General features: G+C 43.5%; 2 protein-coding genes across 5 annotated transcripts in view; both read right to left on the minus strand.

Moving 5' to 3' along the window:
• Window positions 1-6174, minus strand: part of LOC143486818 (uncharacterized) — a 159751-nt gene extending 153577 nt beyond the window's left edge. Inside the window, exons 1-8 of one of the 3 annotated variants that reach the window (XM_076986284.1) lie at window positions 6066-6174; window positions 4753-4864; window positions 3826-3890; window positions 3477-3562; window positions 2600-2671; window positions 2155-2434; window positions 1692-1744; window positions 131-199 (exon numbers count right to left, since the gene is read on the minus strand). In XM_076986284.1, coding sequence (XP_076842399.1) covers window positions 131-199; window positions 1692-1744; window positions 2155-2434; window positions 2600-2663 — 466 coding nt within the window. In that variant the 5' untranslated portion in view covers window positions 2664-2671; window positions 3477-3562; window positions 3826-3890; window positions 4753-4864; window positions 6066-6174. Of the gene's footprint in view, window positions 1-130; window positions 200-1691; window positions 1745-2154; window positions 2435-2599; window positions 3020-3476; window positions 3574-3825; window positions 3891-4752; window positions 4865-6065 lie in introns of those variants that run through there. The other 2 variants (XM_076986283.1, XM_076986275.1) reach the window with 2 other exon arrangements.
• A 622-nt stretch (window positions 6175-6796) lies between these two features.
• LOC143486800 (E3 ubiquitin-protein ligase TRIM71-like) lies at window positions 6797-19472 on the minus strand. 2 transcript variants are annotated; one of them, XM_076986250.1, is made up of 4 exons: window positions 18040-19472; window positions 12518-12667; window positions 11134-11268; window positions 6797-10761 (listed from the first exon to the last, which is right to left on the minus strand). In XM_076986250.1, the coding sequence occupies exons 1-4, from the start codon at window positions 18676-18678 to the stop codon at window positions 9289-9291; spliced, it is 2397 nt and encodes a 798-aa protein (XP_076842365.1). In that variant the 5' UTR covers window positions 18679-19472; the 3' UTR covers window positions 6797-9288. The 2 variants fall into 2 exon arrangements, with proteins under 2 accessions (XP_076842365.1, XP_076842357.1); XM_076986242.1 differs by having other exon boundaries at window positions 12500-12667.
• Between the last annotated feature and the right edge of the window lie 225 nt (window positions 19473-19697).

The raw sequence follows: 19697 nt of genomic DNA on the forward strand, positions 1-19697 counted from the left end.
GAAAAAACACTCAAAATCAGTGATATATCTGAATTACGATCGACTTGCAATGTATTCAGGGGCACATGAGATAATTTACGAATATCGATTATCTTCATGTTTTATACGCACTCTTCCTGCTTAATCTTACCTGCAAATATTTTCACTTCACACAAAGTGAGAATTTTTTGTCTTCCTGGTATGATGATGTTAACAAACCGTCCCTCGCAGGCCCGTCGCGATGGGGCAGGCAAACCAGGCAATTGCTTGGGGCCCCAAGCTGGCCTGGGGCCCCCAGACAACAACAGGTTAAGAATTAAATGCAGCGACAAACTGTGTGAGCCCCCCTTTACATTCTCAAAGTCATGAGCAATGACACTGTTCTCAGAATCCCCCTCAAGGGAGCCCCTCCCACCAGCTGCTGAAGGCAGGCAGACACTGTCCTGGCAGACAGCCAAGTTTTAGACGCCGGCAAATATGAAACTTAACCATGAAGTGAATTTATCCATCAGGAAGCCAAAAGAGAAAACAAAAGAAGGAAGAGGAACACAAAAAAACTAGTTGTGGGCCGTTAACGGCGTTCGTTAATTTGATACTCTTATCGGGCGATATAAAAATTATCGCCGTTAATCTATCTACTAAATGGGTAAGCAAACTATGATGACTTTCAACTTGACAGTTTAGCTCGGCTGTATTCCTAACCAAATTGCACAGTAGGGGCGAGAACGAGTTTTCAAACCTGTGAATTAAAAATCGTACGTGTGTTTACATGGATGCAGCCACGAAGTCGCCAGGTTTGCTTCATGGAAAATTCATTTTTAGGAACGTAAAATATTACCGGAGCGGAGCTCGGAGCGGTCGTTTTCTGCATGGTCCTAGCGCTAGATTCGTCGCTATTTAAATATTTATTTTTAACCGTTAAAACTGCAGAGGACCAAACCGGCTTTTGAAAAAGTCCCCCCCAAATTATGTCCGTGAGGTTAAATGTACTAAATGTTGGCTTACATTTCAAATATCATGTTTAGCTGAATAAACATGTTATCAACCCCTTTTAATGTACAGTATGTAGGCTTACAAATTAATGTTTAACTGAATAAACCGTTGAACACGAGTAGCCTACATTTTATTGAGTATGTTTTTTTTCTTCAAGTATCAAAGTAGAACAGCTTCCTCAAGCAGTCATTGATGCATTTTGGAAACAGGAGATGAGCCCCTGGTCTAATGTCTGTATTAAGAAACCCTATCTCAAAAGCTGACTTTTAGTTATTACTTGGGTAGCACACATATGAGCCATTTTAATATAGATTAATCTAGATTAATTTCAAGATTTCAGTGAGATTAATCTAGATTAAAAAAATTAATCTATGCCCACCCCTAAAAAAAACACAAGACAGTGGTAAGTGATGATTTACACTGGATAAATTAGGCCTACCTGTACAAATGGTGTAATTTAGCAGCAGGTAGGCTAAAAACAATATATACGTCCCGGGTAATCCCATACTTAAATCTGCTATGTTCAGCTACAAGTAGTAAATTTGTAAAGTAGTTAGTTTGAGGTGTATATGCTATGGTTCTTGAAGGTGGACTGCGGCCAGATATGTTTTTTTTTTTGGCCGGAGGGGGGTTTGGGCATGAGATTTCTGGTGTGGAGGTTGGGGGGGCCCCGATTGGTGTCTTTGCTTGGGGCCCCCAAATACCTTGAAACGGCACTGGTCCCTCGACGGGAAAGAACTTGTAGGATATACGAGAGCCAACAGTAGCAATTCTGCAGAACAAAACATGAACGTTTCCGTCAGCCACCATCACTGCCTGATCAAACATCTGCAGTATGTGCAATAGATCTCGAAGTGATTTTCAGATACATCATGATCAGGTTTAAAATGAGACTCACAGCTACACTGTTCCACATTGGCACCTCAGTAAAGCATTTAAGATTTATTTCGGTTGTACTCAATTCTTCCTTCCTCTAATGATCCTAAATATCTTGTTAATGTCACACAGCTGAATCGCTGTCAGCAACCATCCAGATTAGAGTTGGATCTCTGGATGTAATTTTAAATGCTCTGTGTCAAGTGTGACATGGGTTTCTATTATATCCAATATATCAGGCACAATTAATCCAGTAACGTGGACCCAAACCCTCTCATATCATTGGATAACACAAATGTCACTCACAGCTTGTTGTCGTTGCCGTTGTTCTCAAGACTATTACCGATGCGGATCTGAGCACCGTACAGTCGTTCTGAACAGCAGTCACCACGGTTAGTGATTTTTACCGTGGTGATATTGTACGCATCTGGCAACTCCACCCTCCACCAGGGATTGTCTTCAGTGGCGGTGTGAGTGCACGAATACTGGTAGTAGTCTGATTCCGTGTTGCCGTCCACGGCGTTCTCAGCAGGTCCTGAGAATGCCGTAGATGACTGCACTGCTTGGGCTCCGAGTGCGATGTTCTCTGCTCAAGATCATTATGGAGAGAGAGAGAGAGAGAGAGAGAGAGAGAGAGAGAGAGAGAGAGAGACAGACAGACAGACAGACAGACAGACATGGAGGAAGCCCTTTAAGACATGACTCGGGGAAGATGCAGAAAGAGGAGATGGATGTTATTGGAAACTGTTACTTTTGGAAGCAGCTGCATGCAGTCCAGGCAGGAACAAGAATGAGACAATCAGAGTTTGGATCATCTTTCCTTCTGAGATAGAATACACGTTAGTGTGTGTATGTATGTGTGTGTGGGTGAGAGAGAGAGAGAGAGAGAGAGAGAGAGAGAGAGAGAGAGAGAGAGAGAGAGAGAGAGAGAGCATGTGACATAAGACTGATATTTCAAAGTCAAAACCTGTTTTTCTGTGTTGCCAAGTTCATCCAGGTGAGGGCAGTGGCAGCATTTGCAGACAAACACGTAGTTATGTGTCTGTCTCTTCGTTATGTCTATGTATGTGCTAGTCTATCATGTCTGTGCCTTAGTTAGTTATGTATATTCTGTCTGTCTCTTAGTTAGGTGTGTCTATAATGTCTGTGCCTTAGTTAATTGTGTCTATCATGTCTGTCATAAATGAAAATGTTTGAGGAAAGGAAGATATATTTAATATTTTTATATTTTTTATATTATTTGTTTATAATATATATAATAATTATTAGATGATAGTAATATAACATACATTTTATCTTACAGATCATTTGTTCAGCTAAACATTTCTAAAATCAGATTGTGAAGACTTTTTTGACTTCACAATCTGTAGTGATAGATAGATAGATAGATAGATAGATAGATAGATAGATAGATAGATAGATAGATAGATAGATAGATAGATAGATAGATAGAAAGGAAAAATACATTCAACTTTTAAAAATATAAAGTCCACACTAACTTGTGGACATTTACAGATTTTCCTGTGTTTTCTAATGTTGCTCTTTAAACATTTGTTATTGTACAGTTAAAGTCATTTTACAAACGAATGCCTTTGGCTTTATTTGGAATGTAAACCAAACAGTCTTACCTGTCTCTTTTCTGCAGGAATGTGGTTTAGATTCACTGTCACTGGTGTTTTGTCTTTAATACTTCTGTTTAATCAGACCTGTTGGACTTTGACCAAACTGTCAACAGGATAAAGCTAATAATACAGCAGTTATTTGAAAGAGGGACACTTTTACATTATTTACCAAGTCTAATTAATCAAAATAACTTTGATAATTAATTATATGAAAGACCACATATTTCATCACTGATGTTCACTTCAAAATGATTTTAAAGGTCTTTTCAAGTGCACAATTTATACACATAATGTGTACCTCTGCTGTCAGACAGTATTGTTATTATTGCATAGTAAATAATTTGAAGGGAAATACCAGGAAATGCCAACATTATGCCACTTTCTCTCACACTTTTCCTCCAGACTCAACAGCAGCAGGTCCTGAAGAATTCAAGTGCACTGATAAAAATACTGTGCTTGATCTACTTAAAAAAATCAAGGCAACTTTTTGCATCAGATTATTATGTAGATCAAATACAACTAGTCTTTGTATGAACTACTTAATTTTCTTTGTGCAAAAAATAACTTTGCAAGTCCAGTCAACTTCACTTTGCAAGTCCAGTCAACTTGATTTTGCAAGTCCAGTCAACTTAACTTAGTGTTCCTTGGCATTGTTTTGTGTGTGATGTACTTAACTTTAAGAATTTCAGATGTTTATTTTTGGGTGCATGGATGCACTTGGATGGATGAATATCTAATCCAGTTATGAATTGTTTTGATATCTTGTGTACATTCTAATGCTAAGAATGTGAACTGACAGGGTCCAAAGCACAGAAATGTTTTACGTATTCATTACATTCCATGGTATCTGCCCTACAAATGTTGAGATAAAGCGTACACCAAAACTGTCCTCATTACATGTGAAAATGGCTTCCATGGAACCAAGTGTTGACCATACAAATAAATGCACACAGCCATTCCTGACACACAGCAATAACTGTGTATATACTGTGAACACCTGCAAGACAACATCAGGTATTAATATAATCACTTTATTTTATCAACTTATATTTTGGAAGATTTTGAAATGCAAGTTCACTCGAAACAACTTGATGTAAGGACTTACTTTTATTATGTATACTCACTGATGAACAGTCATGTTTTTATTTTTGTTATTGTTTTATTCTATCTTCAACAATAAAAGGACAAGGGCACAAACCCTCTATCTTCAATGTAACAAACTATCATAATAAAAAAATAAAACAACTGAGTAATGGAACCTGAGAAAGCATACTGGGAGAACCTGAGAGAGTTGGGACACAGCTGGGAGATTCATCATTCAGACGTGACACCAGGTCAGGAGCTCATCTTCCATTTAGCATGGTTTACCTCTCTGTCTGCTTCTACATCCGTTTCTAAAAGAAAATAAAAACATATACAAAACATGTTAATTTAGCTGTTCATACTCCTTTTCCAAGGTCAAATTCAAGCAGTTTTAAAGCACTTTCAAGGTCTATTTTCTATATTTCCCAGCATCTTACAGCTGTAGTAAATTGCATATTTATACAAATACACATACTCCAAATGATTTGTTCACTTTTCATAATTTTAAAAGAGATGATACCGTGTTTGGTAATAGCAGAAAAATAAGTGTAGTACATAAACTTGTTGGTGTATTCAGCTAACTAGCTATCTTAATATAGCCTATGCTTAAAAAATATATGCTAGTTTGGTTGGGTTTGCTCTGGTAGCTAACCAAGCTAGCATATAGTTTAACTAGATTTGCATTTCCTGAGGGAAATACATAGTGCTTGAAAAGAGATGCAAGTCTGTATGTTTGTGGAGTGAGTATAGGAGAGAGATGTACTGTATGTATGTGTGTGTGTGTTTGTGGAGTGAGTATAGGAGAGAGATGTACTGTATGTATGTGTGTGTGTGTTTGTGGAGTGAGTATAGGAGAGAGATGTACTGTATGTATGTGTGTGTGTGTTTGTGGAGTGAGTATAGGAGAGAGATGTACTGTATGTATGTGTGTGTGTGTTTGTGGAGTGAGTATAGGAGATGTACTGTACTGCATGCGTGTGTAGGGGAGGGGAGAGACATTCAAATATAACTGTCACTCTCACTGCTTCTCTGAGTGGAAAAACCATGTTTTTAGCCAAAATTCCATTACATTTTCAAACATGGAAAATGCAACATTAAAATTAAAGCATGTTCAATGATTTCAAGCACTCATATGACCGTGTTCGCGCTAAAATTACAAAATGCTGGCTTTGCGCCACTATGAGCCTCAACTTACACAATGAAACAAATGACAAAAGAATTTTACCTCCGTTTGTTCATCGAGCACTCGACAAACACTACAGTACATTGTACCATTGGATACTTAGATCTATTCCTGTGACTCACCAGAATCCACTGGAAAGCACTTCACACTGTATTTTTATAGTCGCTTAGCAGTGGCTAGTAGCCTAGCTGTCGCAAGTTTAGTTAGCTATCTGAGGTAACTATGTTAGCTATGCAGGTTGCCTCTGGGTAGCTTTCTAACGTTTATACACACACACAAAATGCTTCTGCTTTATATAATTTTTATTTATGCTAAGATGCAAAATTTACCTTCCGTCAGATGTTGTTTAAGGTCCTCCGTTTCCACGAGTGTCTGTGGCCAGTACTATGGTTGTTAAAATTTGAAATATGGAAAAACGAGGAAAAGAACCAGTGGCTCCTCCCACTTCGCGGTCATTGGAAAATAGTAAATACAACACAAAAACAGTTTGTTGTATGGGTGTACGTAGAAAGATTAGTTGAATTTACATAAACACATCTTGTTAAGGACAAAATGCAAAATATCTTGTATTTTGAACAAATGCAAATTAATTTCAAAACAAGATATATTCATGTAAAGTTACAAACATAATTAAATATGTGATATTAACAATAAAAAATTGTTACATTTACATCTGCTCAGATTTATTTTTTTCAGTGTGTAATTCTTCACATGAAACATCCATTGTAATGACACCTCGTGTGGTCTGTTAGAGCTGTAGTGATACAGCCAAGTTACTGATCTATATATGTGGAGCTGTGGTGATACAGCCCAGTTACTGATCTATATAAGGGGTATTTAGAGGTGCTGGTTTAGAGGTGCTGTAATTAATCTATTTTAAACGAGGCTGCTTCCGTGTGGAGAACCCGCTCTATGGAACATAAACTGGTTCAATTGAGGCATACAAAGCAATTTCTTTAAAAAAACGTGTAACACACACACACCCACCAATGAAACAACATTCAAGTTAGATTTGTAAGAAGTCTGTAACTAAATGTAACCAGAGAAACGCAACACAAAATATCAGGAAACCAAGACATTTATTAAAGTATCCACACTGAGGAGGTTCTGTTTAAAGCTCACAAGAGAAACACAAGCAGCAAACAAATATTTCAGCATCCAACACCTTATTTAGACATGACACGACACTTGAGGAATAACCTTTTAACAGACATGCATAAATCCATAAGCATGCTACACACAAACACAAATTTTCTTATTAAAATAAAAAACCATTGCAAAGCACCTGTTTTTTTTTTTTTTTTTGTTTTTTGTTTTGGCCTTGCTGACTTCATTTTAAATGCACGTCTGCATTTGCAGAGACCAAAGGTCTAAAACCTCCTGCATGATTTCAGTAAACGCACTAGCCTCACCAACAATGGGTGCAAACCTAAACAGAAATGTCAAATGATTCTACAATAAATGAGAATCAAACATGAAGGTAAACTTAGTGAAAAAATGTATTTTAAAATACTGTCCGACATGTGCAAATAGAAAGACATTATAGTAACCCTCAAACGTTACATGTAGCACGCTCAGATCACAGAAAGGTACAGGGCATAATAAGGGCACATATTACTGCAGTCCTGAGAGAGGTCAGAGGATGACACACTGCTACCTGAGTTTGGTTCTGACCCTATGTGACCTTTAACCCCTTTAATCTACATTCTATTCCATTAGAAACATATATTAATTAAATAAGGTTCTTTGCCTATTAGGACTTTTCTTCCTTTGCTTTGTGTATGTCTGTGCTTATATGCAACATAACCTGGTAGAATCTACACATAATAGCTAGAAAAAGAGTCTCATAAATGTTAATACTCTAACCAGTTAATGTTTAACTTCACACAGGCATACAAACATTCATTGAGTTACAATCACTACCACCACCACCACCACCACCACCACTACAACTACTGCTACTATTCTAACTGGAGAATAAGGTTGGAGAAAGACATTCATACGCGTCAGTAATTCAGGACATTTAAAGTGGTAGTGGATTTCCTCCCTGCAACCACATTCATCTTGATTTTTGGATGATGGGGAAATTTGATTTAAATCTCCGACGAACTTTTCACACAGTCACTTCTGTGGTTTCATAGATGCGTCACATTTGGTCCAAACTTAGACAGCAGACTTATAGCATCTTTTGATCACAGAAATAATTATCCATCTATGGTACAAAAATATGCTAAATAGGTACTAATGGCAAATTAAATATTCAGCTGGAAAATTTTTTTACAAATACAAAAAAACTCTTGTGAACAGAATTTAACAAATAAAAAACAAGTGACGAAAGAAAAATAAATGATGATGTAGTTAGACATTTGTGCCACTTATGTGAGTGTTGCACTGAGCAGCAGAATACCATCACTATTTAATTTGTTTATGTAAAAACCTTCATCCTGGCCAGTGTGGTTATATTTGGCACAAATACTGACCCACAATATTCTGTGTCAGGAAAGTCCTTACAGTAGTCCAATGAGTTGTTATTTGGACTACACATGGCCCACACGTGTCGTTACTTGGACTACATCTGGCCTACACGTGTTGTGCTATATGTGGTGTCCTCTGAGACTTCAGAAAGTGAAGTGATGGACCTCACTTTTGGTACAAGCCAGTGATGGTCCAGATGGAACATTGTAGAAATGAAATATTGAAATATATCAGTTAACAATAATAGTGATATTGGTATAACATACACATAATAGCTTGATATGAGGTTTTACCAAAAGTTTGGAATATGAAGACCTGAGAAAGCCATTTTCAGAAGTACCTGAGAGAAACATAAAGGCTCTGAGAATTTGCTCAGTTTAGGAATGACCTGAGGACCCAAAACGCCGATACATCCTGAGGTTCTTTATCTCACAGAGATATGGTGGAGAACCCTGTTTATATATGTGTGCAAATAAACGTAATCTATTGAGAAATGATCTAAAATCTGTTTTGCATAATTACATAGAAATTAAAATATTGAGGTAGAAAAGGTGTTGACGTTTTCTTCTTTGCAAGCTAAAGTACATGTGCTGGAGAACTGTTTCTCCAGAACTACATTCATGTTCTGTGTTAAATGAGGTAGGTGTGCACACAGGAAATCCCTGAGAGAGAGAGAGAGAGAGAGAGAGAGAGAGAGAGAGAGAGAGAGAGAGAGAGAGAGAGAGAGAGAGAGAGAGAGAGAGAGAGGAGACAGCATCTTTGCTGCCAAACGCAAGGCCAACGTGCACTTGAATTAACCAGCATGATCCAGCACCTGAGGAGTAGGCAGAGGGTCTGAGAACTGCATTTCTGCCGAGTAAACATTTGACTTTCTGATTATCTTACCAGTTTATGGCCACAGGACTGATCAGAGAGTCCACTTTGGAAGCAGATTTGTGATTTGGCCTCTGAATGATGCTGTATTTCCATGTGAATCTTAAATCATCATCCTTCTCTGTTGAGCTTTCTGCTCTAAAAAAAAAAAACACCTTAGAAAACGTCACAAAAATGCAGCAAAGATGGGAATAGAACGGTCGATCAAAACTTCAAGATGCGATTGTTGCCGAAGTCGACCACAACAATCAAACCTTCTGGTGTTATGGCAATGCCAGAGGGGCGGTCCATCTGGCCTGGCCCGTCCCCCTGAGTGCCAAATTTGCATAGGAAAGTTCCATCTGGCAAGAAGACCTGCACACGGTGGTTCCTGGAGTCGGCTACGATGATGCGATTCTCCCAGTCCACAGCCACGCCCTGTGGGCGCACAAACTGCCCGTCGCCGGACCCCTCTGAGCCCAGGAAGCGTGCTGACCGGCAGTCGGGCTGGATCACCAGCAGACGGTGGTTGTTGAAGTCGGTGACGACCAGGTGATCTTCACGAGTGAAGGCGACGCCGCGTGGAGAGTCAAAGTGCTTCCAGAGCGTGCCCTCAAAGCCGTACTTGTTGAGGAACAAGCCGTCGGGGCTAAAGAGCTGGATGCGGTGGTTGCGGGTGTCAGACACAAGGATCTGCCTGGACGAGTTGACCGCCACATCCCAAGGGTAGTTGAACTGGCCATTCTTCGAGCCCTTCTCTCCAAAGGTGAGCAGAAACTGCCCCTGGAAGGTGAAGATCTGGATGCGGTGATTGTCTTTGTCTGCCACCACTATGCGGCGCTGGAGGTCACACGCCACACCGGCAGGCCGGTCAAACTGGCCAGGGCGCGAGCCCAGACTTCCGAAGCTGTGCTGGAAGCTTCCGTCCGGTCCGAATACTTGGACCCGGTTGTTGCTGCGGTCGGCCACCACCACGTGGCCGTCTGCATCCACGGCGACACCCCACGGCCGGCACAACTGCCCTTCGCCGTCGCCCTCGCTGCCGAACGTAGACACAGGCAACCCGAGCGAGCCGTAGCCACGCCCACCCGTCACGGATACAGAGAACGGGCTGCCCTCTACATGCCTGTCGCCCACCAGGACCGACACCAGGACGTCGCCCTCGCTCTGTACCACGTAGCTGATACCGTATGTGCCATCACCGCGGTCCAGCACCTCTGCCACGGAGATGCCGCCATCAGCCCCCAGCACCGCCACCGACACGGGGTCGCCGCCCGCCTGTCTCCGCTCACCCTCATGGTCGTTCGCTGTAACGGAGAAGGAGGCGCGCTCTCCACGCCGGGCGTCCCGGAGACCGTCGCCCCGGGCCACGCAGAGTGGCCCGTACGCCCCAGAACTTATGCCACCCAGAGACCGCAGGGCGGCGAGCAGCGCCTCCTCGGGCGGCGTGAACGAGAACCGCTCGTCGGTGCACGGCTGAAGCCGCCCGCACAGCTCCTGCGTGGCCCGGGCCTGCGTGAGCATGCGCTCCCGGGCCTGCACCAGTGCTACGCACTCCACCGCCCCACCTACGCCTCCGCCCTCGCCCAACAGCCGCGCCACGGTGGAGACCGTGCCGTCCAGCTCACGCAGGTGGTGCTGCAGACGCTCCACCTGCAGGCACAGGGACTCCACCTTCTCCTGCCGGATCCTCTCCACCTGCACAGAGGGGGCGTCATTTTGCCATTATTCTTCTGCTTTATTTCTCGTTTTTGCAATCTTCTGTACCCCCGGCACCCCAGAGGTGCTATATATTATTATATATAATTATATATTAATATCGTTACTATTAATGAGAACCATAAACATGGGTAGACTTTCAGCTGTAAGGATTTGAACCCATCTGCAACATCCAGTATGTAACATCCGAAACACGCCACATCTGCCATCAATATGCATCCTGCAAGCTAGCCGTCACGGCAAGGGGCGTGGCCAACATGGTGTTGTGGAAGTAGAGCAAAGGCGATTGGCGTCTCACAGCTCCTCCCAACGCTAGCACCCCATTGGAGACAGACGAGCACAGATATTCACCTTCCACAGCAGCTCCGCCTCCCTTTCCTCGAGGGCTTTTTTATGGCAAAGGATGACGGCCTTGACCTCCACCTGGACCTTCGCGGCCTTCGTGTCCGCCTGCTCGGCTAGTTCCTGGGCCTGCTCGATGCTCAGCTGAACACGGAGAAGCACACGACGCTCATTAGACACATGTGAAGTCCACCAGGGGAAAGCTCGACCACAGTCCTGTTCTGAAGATCTCTGTTCTGAAGATCTCCTGTTCACTGCAAGCTTCCATTCAGCTTGCAGTGGTTACCCACAGCAACTACACTTTATAGTCCATTTCACTTCAGACAGTATCTAAACGGTCTCGGTCTGACGTGCTAGACTGCATGTCCATACCCGGATTCTGACAGAATCAGAAACCAAAGCACTTTGTTTGAAATTTAAATTTTAACTTGCATGTTATAAACTGATTGTACATGAGCACACTGATGATACTGACCACCTTAGGATAGATATAATAGATTCAGGGGAATCTACTGAATATACGGTTGTAACATAAGGAGAAAACACTGCAACCACAGCATCGCTGTACAGCATTTCACCGGAGCCTCTAACCTTGGCCAGTTTGCCTCTTCTCGTGTGAAACACTTTAAACACATTATAGCAAGCTGGAGGTCAAAGGTTATCAGAAGCAGCTGAGAATGTGACCTGTGACATATGCATGAAGAACGTTCAGGCACAAAAGAGGACAATCCCCCTGGGGCTTAAATCTGCTCAGCTATTTGAGTCAGGCACACAGGGGACAGTTAAACCAGGCAAAGGACACAAGATGTAGGTTTTATTATCCATCAAGTGATACTATGCACGTTATTGGCAAAACACAGTTCACGGTTTGAAAAATATTTGTATGGATGGATAGATGGAAACAGAATAAACCATTTTGATAATTGTGCAGTATAACTATCATAATACATTGAGAAAAAAATATCTGGCAGTTTTGGAAAAAAAACATCAAGTGTAGGATATAGAAAAAAACAACAACAACCACACAACAACCCCCATCTCAGACCAAATGGAGTTAAAGATCACCGGGGGTAACGGATGTGTTTCTTCCTGCTTGTGAAGGCTGAGCAGGCTTAACCTTTGACCCCAGGGAAGAGAGCCACGTGTCTTACAGGGTTGTACGTGACCACTGCACTCTAGTACTGGACCACCACCCAGTGCTCCCAGTTACAGATCCTATGATTTTGACCGTCGAAATGGGACTGGGCGGACACAAGCTTTGCACATAAATTGTGAGGATGTTGCATATACACACACACACACGCGCGCGCACACACACACATGTGCACACACACACACACACAGAGGGAGTCTGGAGGTGAGGACGTGGTCTAACCTGGGCAGCCTGCCGCACCTGTTGAGCTTCGGTGAGTAGACGGAAGGCCAACGCTCTGGACTCCAGCACAGCGTCCTGCAGGTACGACATTCCGTGGCTGCCATGGCGACCAGCAACGCATGCCCGGCACACTGGTACCGAGCATGTCTCACAGAAATAACAATATACCTAAAACACACAAAGAGAGAGAGAGAGAGAGTGAGAGAGAGAGAGAGAGAGAGAGAGAGAGAGAGAGAGAGAGAGAGAGAGAGAGAGAGAGATTAAATAAGGAGATTAAATAAAGATTCATGAAAAAACAACGAGGGAGCTTAAAAAAAACACATGGAATAGCTGTAAAAGAGATGGGAGTAATTGTTTAATCAATACAAGTAATTAAGCAATACTTAAGTAATTTTAAGTAATGAATTTAAGTAACTGTTTGTGTAACTGCAGATGGCATAAGGGATTAAACATATGAATCCAGCTCCAGCAGAAAGGGGCTATTATCATTTAGAGTAAGTAATTTCATTCTGTCCTGCTAGTCTTAACACCAGCCAGCTCGACTCATTCAGCAGCCGTCTGCCACCAGCAGAATCAATAACCCATCAATCACTGCTGACAGATGGCCTTAGAACTCTTTAGCATTTAAGGGAAAGGGCCCGAAAAGCAAAAGCTTCATTCATATGCACAGGTCAGCCTGAGGCCCCGCCCACCATGCCTCCAGAGTGGAGGGATCATCTCTGCGACTCCGAGGAGACACGGCTCTACCCTTCTCTAACCTACCAGCCGTCCGTTACATCTGAAACGAGTGAAACAAAGACTGCTGCGAGCAAGATCTCCACTCCAGCAGGCTCCGCCGGAGAAAGCCGCAAGCAAACATAGAAGAAAACACAAACAGCTACAGAAAGAACAAGGAAGGAAATGATAAAGTAATGAATAAAAAAATTTTATCTTTCTTATTATTGCTATGAGATAGATACAGATACAACCCACACAAACACACTCGCAGACACAACTGGGTTTTCCGGTCCAGTCTGACTGCTTGATTGTTTCACTACACTATAAACCACCTTCAACCCAAAGCTTTCTGCACACCTAAACACACACACACACACACAAACACTGATTTCATAATCACTAGCAATTTCTTACATGCCCTCAAACTTTCCCCATTCGCAAACATTGATTGAGCCCCACACTGCTGAGTAAACAGTGAGTGGATATCTGATTGCCTCATCTGTAAGAGCAAACAAAAAGCCTGCAGACTTCACTCCTCCCCTCACACACATGCCTGACTCACTCGTGCTGGAAGACGCGTCACCAGTAAGGCCAAAACGCCCCCTTCCCTTCCCCCGATCTTCCTAGCCTCCCTGTGGCTGCATATCACTACAGAGCCCTGCAGCATGCCACGGTCTCCCTGTGTCTCCCCACGGTCTCACTCCGTCTCCCCGTGGCAGGTCTGCTGCTCCATTGTTCTTGTTCCTCACCTAATTTTAATCTGAATGGAGGGACCCTCCTCATCCCCCTGAAGATACTCAGCACACTTTACTGGGTCATTCAAGCCTATTCAAGGTTCATTTGTTTTAAAACCTGTGCGTATGCGTGACCACATCTGCATGTACGCACACACACACACACACACACACACACACACACACACACACACACACACACACACAGTTATTTAAAGAGGCAGCTCTGGCGGTATTGTTCAGAATGCTCACCCCTTACTCATCTCTGTACACAGCAAAATGTAAACAATCTTAACGTTTTTCCACAAAAGCGTTTGCAGGACTGAACGTTGACCTATCTTCCCAAACTCCCCAATTTAGACTCATGCTATTCCTAAATACGTCTTCAGTGGAAACCCCTGTGTCAATTTTAAAGATCTTGGCAATGTCCACCGCTGAAGGAGTCCTCCCTGTTCCTTATCCGCTCATCCTCTCTGAAGCCCCGCCCTCCTCGTGCTTGCTCAGCCGTTTGAGCTACTCCTGCGTGTACTGCATGCGTACGCAAAATAACGGACCGGCAGGTCTGACCGCCTTCTTATCGGGCCGCTTCCTGATTGGTCAACACTGACACAGCTTATCGATCAAATGCAGTTAGTGTCTTAAGAGCCCAAAACGGTCACAAAGACATTTCTCCTCAGAACAGTTCATTTGGTGGCAGATATCAGGGTGTAAAGACAACTTAAGTGTTGTAAATTCTTTGAAGGTTTCTTTGATAAGAAAATGTCTTTAACCCTGACCCTGAGAGTAGCTGGGATGTGATCTTGAGGGCACAACAGTGAACCCACAGATGACACACAAGGGCACGATTAGCTTAGCAACTGCCCTTCTGCAGTGGTGGACACGGGGGCCGACCTTACCCTGGCTGAATTTCACCTGCAGATAGACCGAATTACACGTAGCAGGCAAGATGAAGAGTAGAGGCAGGAATTAAGTGCTACTTCTGGACGGGCTTCGGGGGCTAAAGCAGCCTACCCGTGTGCATCCCTCCTAAACCAGAACTTTGTCATAAAGAGGCAGGGCTGATTTAAAGGTAATGCCTTTCTTTACACTACCCTTCCTAACAGGGCTAAAAGTTATGTCTCCTGTCAGAGAGGAAACACACATTCTGAGCAAAGATGAGAGATACTTGAGATTCGTAAAGTGCACAAAACCAACAAATGTTTAATTTTAGACCTAATGAACAAATTGGGTTAGAGAAGCAAAAACTCTAAAAGCATTTTGTAAAGGTGTAATTAAGGTCAATTAAGTTGATCGTGTAATGCTACAGTATGCTCCAATATCTGTATTTTTTTAGATTACACACCATTAAAGGATTGAACAGACAGCATTCATGAGTTCTGAATCACTACCACAACTACATTAGAAGATTCTGGGAAGGTTGGTAGAGCATCACTACTGAGAGGAGATAGAGCAAACACAGTGACTTATGTTGAAATAATAATATGATGAAGATGATGTTTTGTCTGTTTAGCTTCCCAGAGCTCAAGGTCACATGGGTCATGATAAAGCGAAGAACTCCAATGCTCACACGAGCAAGACGCACTGCTGTCACGCACCGGAACAAAACAGGTCAGCCCAGCATGTTTGAGGTTCGCACAGAGCAATTACGAAACGACACACATGAACCGCAAACAAGGCCATTCAGGCATGGATCAGAATGTGCGGGTTGGACCTCCACCCTCCGGTCCCGAAGGAGGTGGAGGGGAGACAGCAGCAACAGGAGGTGGAGCTGGCTCGGGCCTTGGCGGCCACACTCACTACATAAACCATTACACGGGCCTCTTACCTACATCCATAATGCTTCACCAGCACTTCCAGAGACATTCAGCCAAACGCTTGATTGACAGGTTTTAAAACCACTGGCAAGTGCCGGTAAATCTTGAACTGGCTGGTCATTGGTCATCTGGAGTGAGTAAACCCAAGAATGCCATCTGGCAGTCCAATCTATTTTCAGCCACTCCCTTAGAAACCTTTCACTGGCTCACGCACAGAATCTCACGTGATACCGGTATGCTTCCAGCTCATGGGCCCAACTTTGCTTTGAAAAGTACAGCATTAGCATTAAGATATTTGTAGGACCATTAATTGATAAAAAATTATTTGTTTCATATCATGAAATATCAGTTATGTCATGTTTTTCTGTTGTATATTGGCATCTTGTGAAAATATAAGCATGAGCATTTTCTGACTAACATTAGGAACGTAACACATTTAATCAAATGAAGGCATATCAGAGTCAGTATTTAATAAACAAAACAAAAGAATAATACTTTCAGAGCACACTTTCAAAAAGTGCTGGTGACAAAATCAGCCATTTTCAAAAATGAACGTGTGGACATGTCCCCAGAGTCCCCAGTGTGAATTACTCCCATGACAGCAGGGGAGTCCGTCCTGAGGAACGTCTTTCATTGGCTGTCATCAGAGAAGGGGGCGTGTCTCCATGAGACAACTGAGTTTATGTTTCTCTGTGTTATGGTTTGGGTGTGTTAGGGCATCTTACATATGATCAGGCTTTCTGATGCCTCTCTATTAGACACACACAAACCAGTAGAAGAAAAGGTTTATATATATAGGTTTTATAAGTATATATAAGTGGGAGTGGGGCTTACTCCCCTACAGCATTGTGGAATTGTGTAAAAGCAAATAATTAATTGATTTGTTAATTAAAAAGTGGTAATTTATTTTAATAATTCCAGTAATTAATAAATAATTTAAATGCAAGGAGGACCTGTGTGGTGGTGCCCATACCTGTAAGGTGATAATAAATGGGTTAAATACACAATGTTGCATTAATACCATTGTCTTGGTGTTTAAATATAAGACACACACACGTGCACGCACACACAATGCACACAGGCAAGTTTGTACTCACACCTTGTCACCTTGTACGTAAGGCACAAGAAAGCTAAGCCAGGTTCTCTGCAGCATAGGAGACCAACACACGAGACACACGAGATCAAAATGCCTGCCCCGCAGTCTTTGGGGCTGACTGGTTACTAAAGCCTTCTGACCTTCGCCTTCCGACCCTAACTAGAACTAGCTTTAACAAGAATGCCCACAAGGCTCCATTCATGAGGGTTGCCAAGGAGAAATCAATATAGATCCTCAGAATAAGACACCCCGGGCTTGTAAAAGACAACAATAGAGAGACAGAATGTAGAGAAGACTCTGGATTTAACCATTCGTCTGCTTGTGCATTTCTTGTTCCCTCCTTTTTCTGTCTCTCTCTCCCCATCTCATACCCTGAGTGTCTTCTGAAGAAAAAGAAAAGAAAGTCACCTGTGCCTTATAAAGGAAGGAATCTGTTTAGAAAGTCAGTGTAGATACGTTCCTTCTGACTTCAGAGTCCTTGATTATTTTGTTTCTCAGATTATGCTTTGCATGGAAACATTTTATCACTTGACATGTGAAGAACATTAGTCTTCAGAGTTTTATTGACAACGTCAAGCTTGGTAATAAAATTCAAAAGGCTGAATATGAAAGCCATATTCTGTGAGGCTTTGTGCCAGGGTGCTTAAGCACGTGCACGAACATGTTCTGGAGAGAGAAAGATCCAATAAACGTTCTTTGAACATTTATTGACAGTGATTTCTTTCTCCAAAACCATGTGCATTTCACTTACACACATACACATACACACACAGAGAGAGAGAGAGAGAGAGAGAGAGAGAGAGAGATTACCTAACCTCTCTGGTTACGTGAAGATTCACTACTGGGTGGTCGTCCAACTGATATTTAAATACCTTTCTCCTGATAACCATGCGTCTTGTATGCTGTAGACGACCATCCCAGGACAGAACACGTTACATGTAATAGGCTCCATTATTTCCAACACCTTAAACTGGACACGTCAACTGAATTAATCCAGCTCTCTCTTCACATGGACCGCCTCTAAACATTTCTATATCGAGTCTCTTTTGTGTGTATCATCACTACTGTGTGTTGAAGAGTGACCTGTGTACGACTTTTAAGTGTAACTCAGGAATTTAAACGTGCATTTTTAAATGACAAAAAAAGTAAACACACACACCCACGTGCGGGTTCACGTACCTCATTTTCATGTTGCTTGCAGAAACTGCCGCGCTCCTGAAGACCGCACGAGAGCATAGCGTTTAAACGGAACCCGTCGAACAGCGGAGACACGAGCGCATCCGAACCTCTCTGCGCGGGAGGCAGATGCTCCGCGAGCCACTTTATGAAGTGGTCTTTGGTGAGACGCACGCGCTGGTGCGCGCGCACGCAGTTGCCGCACAGGTACTCCTGGCAGTCCAGGCAGTAGGAGCTCGCGGGGTTCCCCTCGTCGCACGGGCTGCACTGCGGCTGTCGCGCGGCGCTCGGACCCGCGCCCCGCGCGCCGCCCTTCTCCTCGTCTTCTGCGGCGACCACCGCGTCCAGCAGTCCGCCGAGGAGCAAACTCGTGGTGGGGAGAGAGTCCACGCCTCCCTCGGACATCTTCACCGTTTGTTCGCAAGTCGGACATCGAAGTTTCATGGGCTCTTCGGCGCCGCGCCGGTTCTCCAGACACTGGCGGCAGAACGCGTGCAGGCACGGGAGGACGTGCAGCCTGCGCGTGGCCGAGGTTAGGGTGTGCGAGGAGGAAGATGAGGTAGAGGAGTCGGAGGAGGAACCGCCGCACAGCTCCTTACACAGCGCGCACGTCTCCAGATCCGAGTGCGAGAAGTAGGCCATCTGAGGAGCGAGGAGATCAAGCTTGGACGCAAACGTTACATCTCTCACACCTTTGTCACCAAAGCACCTTTGTCACCATCACTTAGGCGGAAATGATGCATTTCTGTCCCCAGCAATAAACAAGAACCTCCATGCATGCAAAAGTAGATTCCATGTTTCTTTCCTTAATCGTGAACATTCAAAGGAGAAATTCACCTCACCCGTTTTGTGCTGTTTGCTAGAACTGATTCTGACCTTCTAGTCTTTCTTTTTTTAAATTTTATTTAAGCTTAAGGCGATGTAACTTTTTAAATACGTAAATAGAATTTCACATTTTCTAAATTAGTTATGTATTTGTTCCAGTCCTGATCCAACTGCCCTGCAATCCCAAGAATGAGCCGGAACCAGGATGATGAGCTGCTCGCTTATAATTTCATTTACACGCGCGATTAAAGGTGCGGCCGCCTGACTCAGTAACCGGGAACCGTGTAACGGATGCTGCCCGGTCCAGCTCACAGTCGCTCCGGACGGACCCGAGCCTGAACCGCGTCCCTAACGTGCTCGACGCGTTTATAAGTCAAGGTAAAGATAAGGTCCACTAACCCGACCGCGTCCAGCAGGGCGACGTGCGCTCATGACCCGTACCGCACGCGCGCGTGATCAGCACGGAACTTTTCGACATGGACCGCCTTTAGAAGTCCGAACCGCACGAGCCTATAACACGGCGAGGCATGTCGCTGGAGATCGCAAGTCTGTTTAATCCCGTGCGAGAAAACGGAGGCGCACAGACACGGTGGTGGGCGATTCTGCTGGAACTTCCGGCTGACCGCGTCTATAGAGGGGGGTTGGCTCGGCCCAGGAGAGGGGGTCGTGCGAGATGCGTCTATAGCCTGTAGTTTGGCACAGCGGGATAGAAATCGGGTAACTCTACTAGTACTGCGTTAGACGAATAAAGCGATCTAAATCGAAGCCTGTTTTACAGCGAGTACTGTGTGTAATTCCTAAACGGCTCTATAATTTGTAAGCCGTTTCATTTTCTC

The sequence above is a fragment of the Brachyhypopomus gauderio genome, chromosome 2 (genome assembly GCF_052324685.1).
Source record: "Brachyhypopomus gauderio isolate BG-103 chromosome 2, BGAUD_0.2, whole genome shotgun sequence".
NCBI lineage: Eukaryota > Metazoa > Chordata > Actinopteri > Gymnotiformes > Hypopomidae > Brachyhypopomus > Brachyhypopomus gauderio.

Excerpts from the sequence above, each read along its gene's own strand:
- LOC143486800 (XM_076986242.1), bottom strand. The coding sequence starts at position 18,678 with ATGGCCTACTTCTCGCACTCGGATCTGGAGACGTGCGCGCTGTGTAAG. Across the intron at positions 12,668-18,039 it reads GCAAGCAACATGAAAATGAG|GTATATTGTTATTTCTGTGA; the intron begins GTACGTGAACCC and ends TGTGTGTTTTAG. Across the intron at positions 10,762-11,133 it reads AGGCGGAGCTGCTGTGGAAG|GTGGAGAGGATCCGGCAGGA; the intron begins GTGAATATCTGT and ends CCCTCTGTGCAG.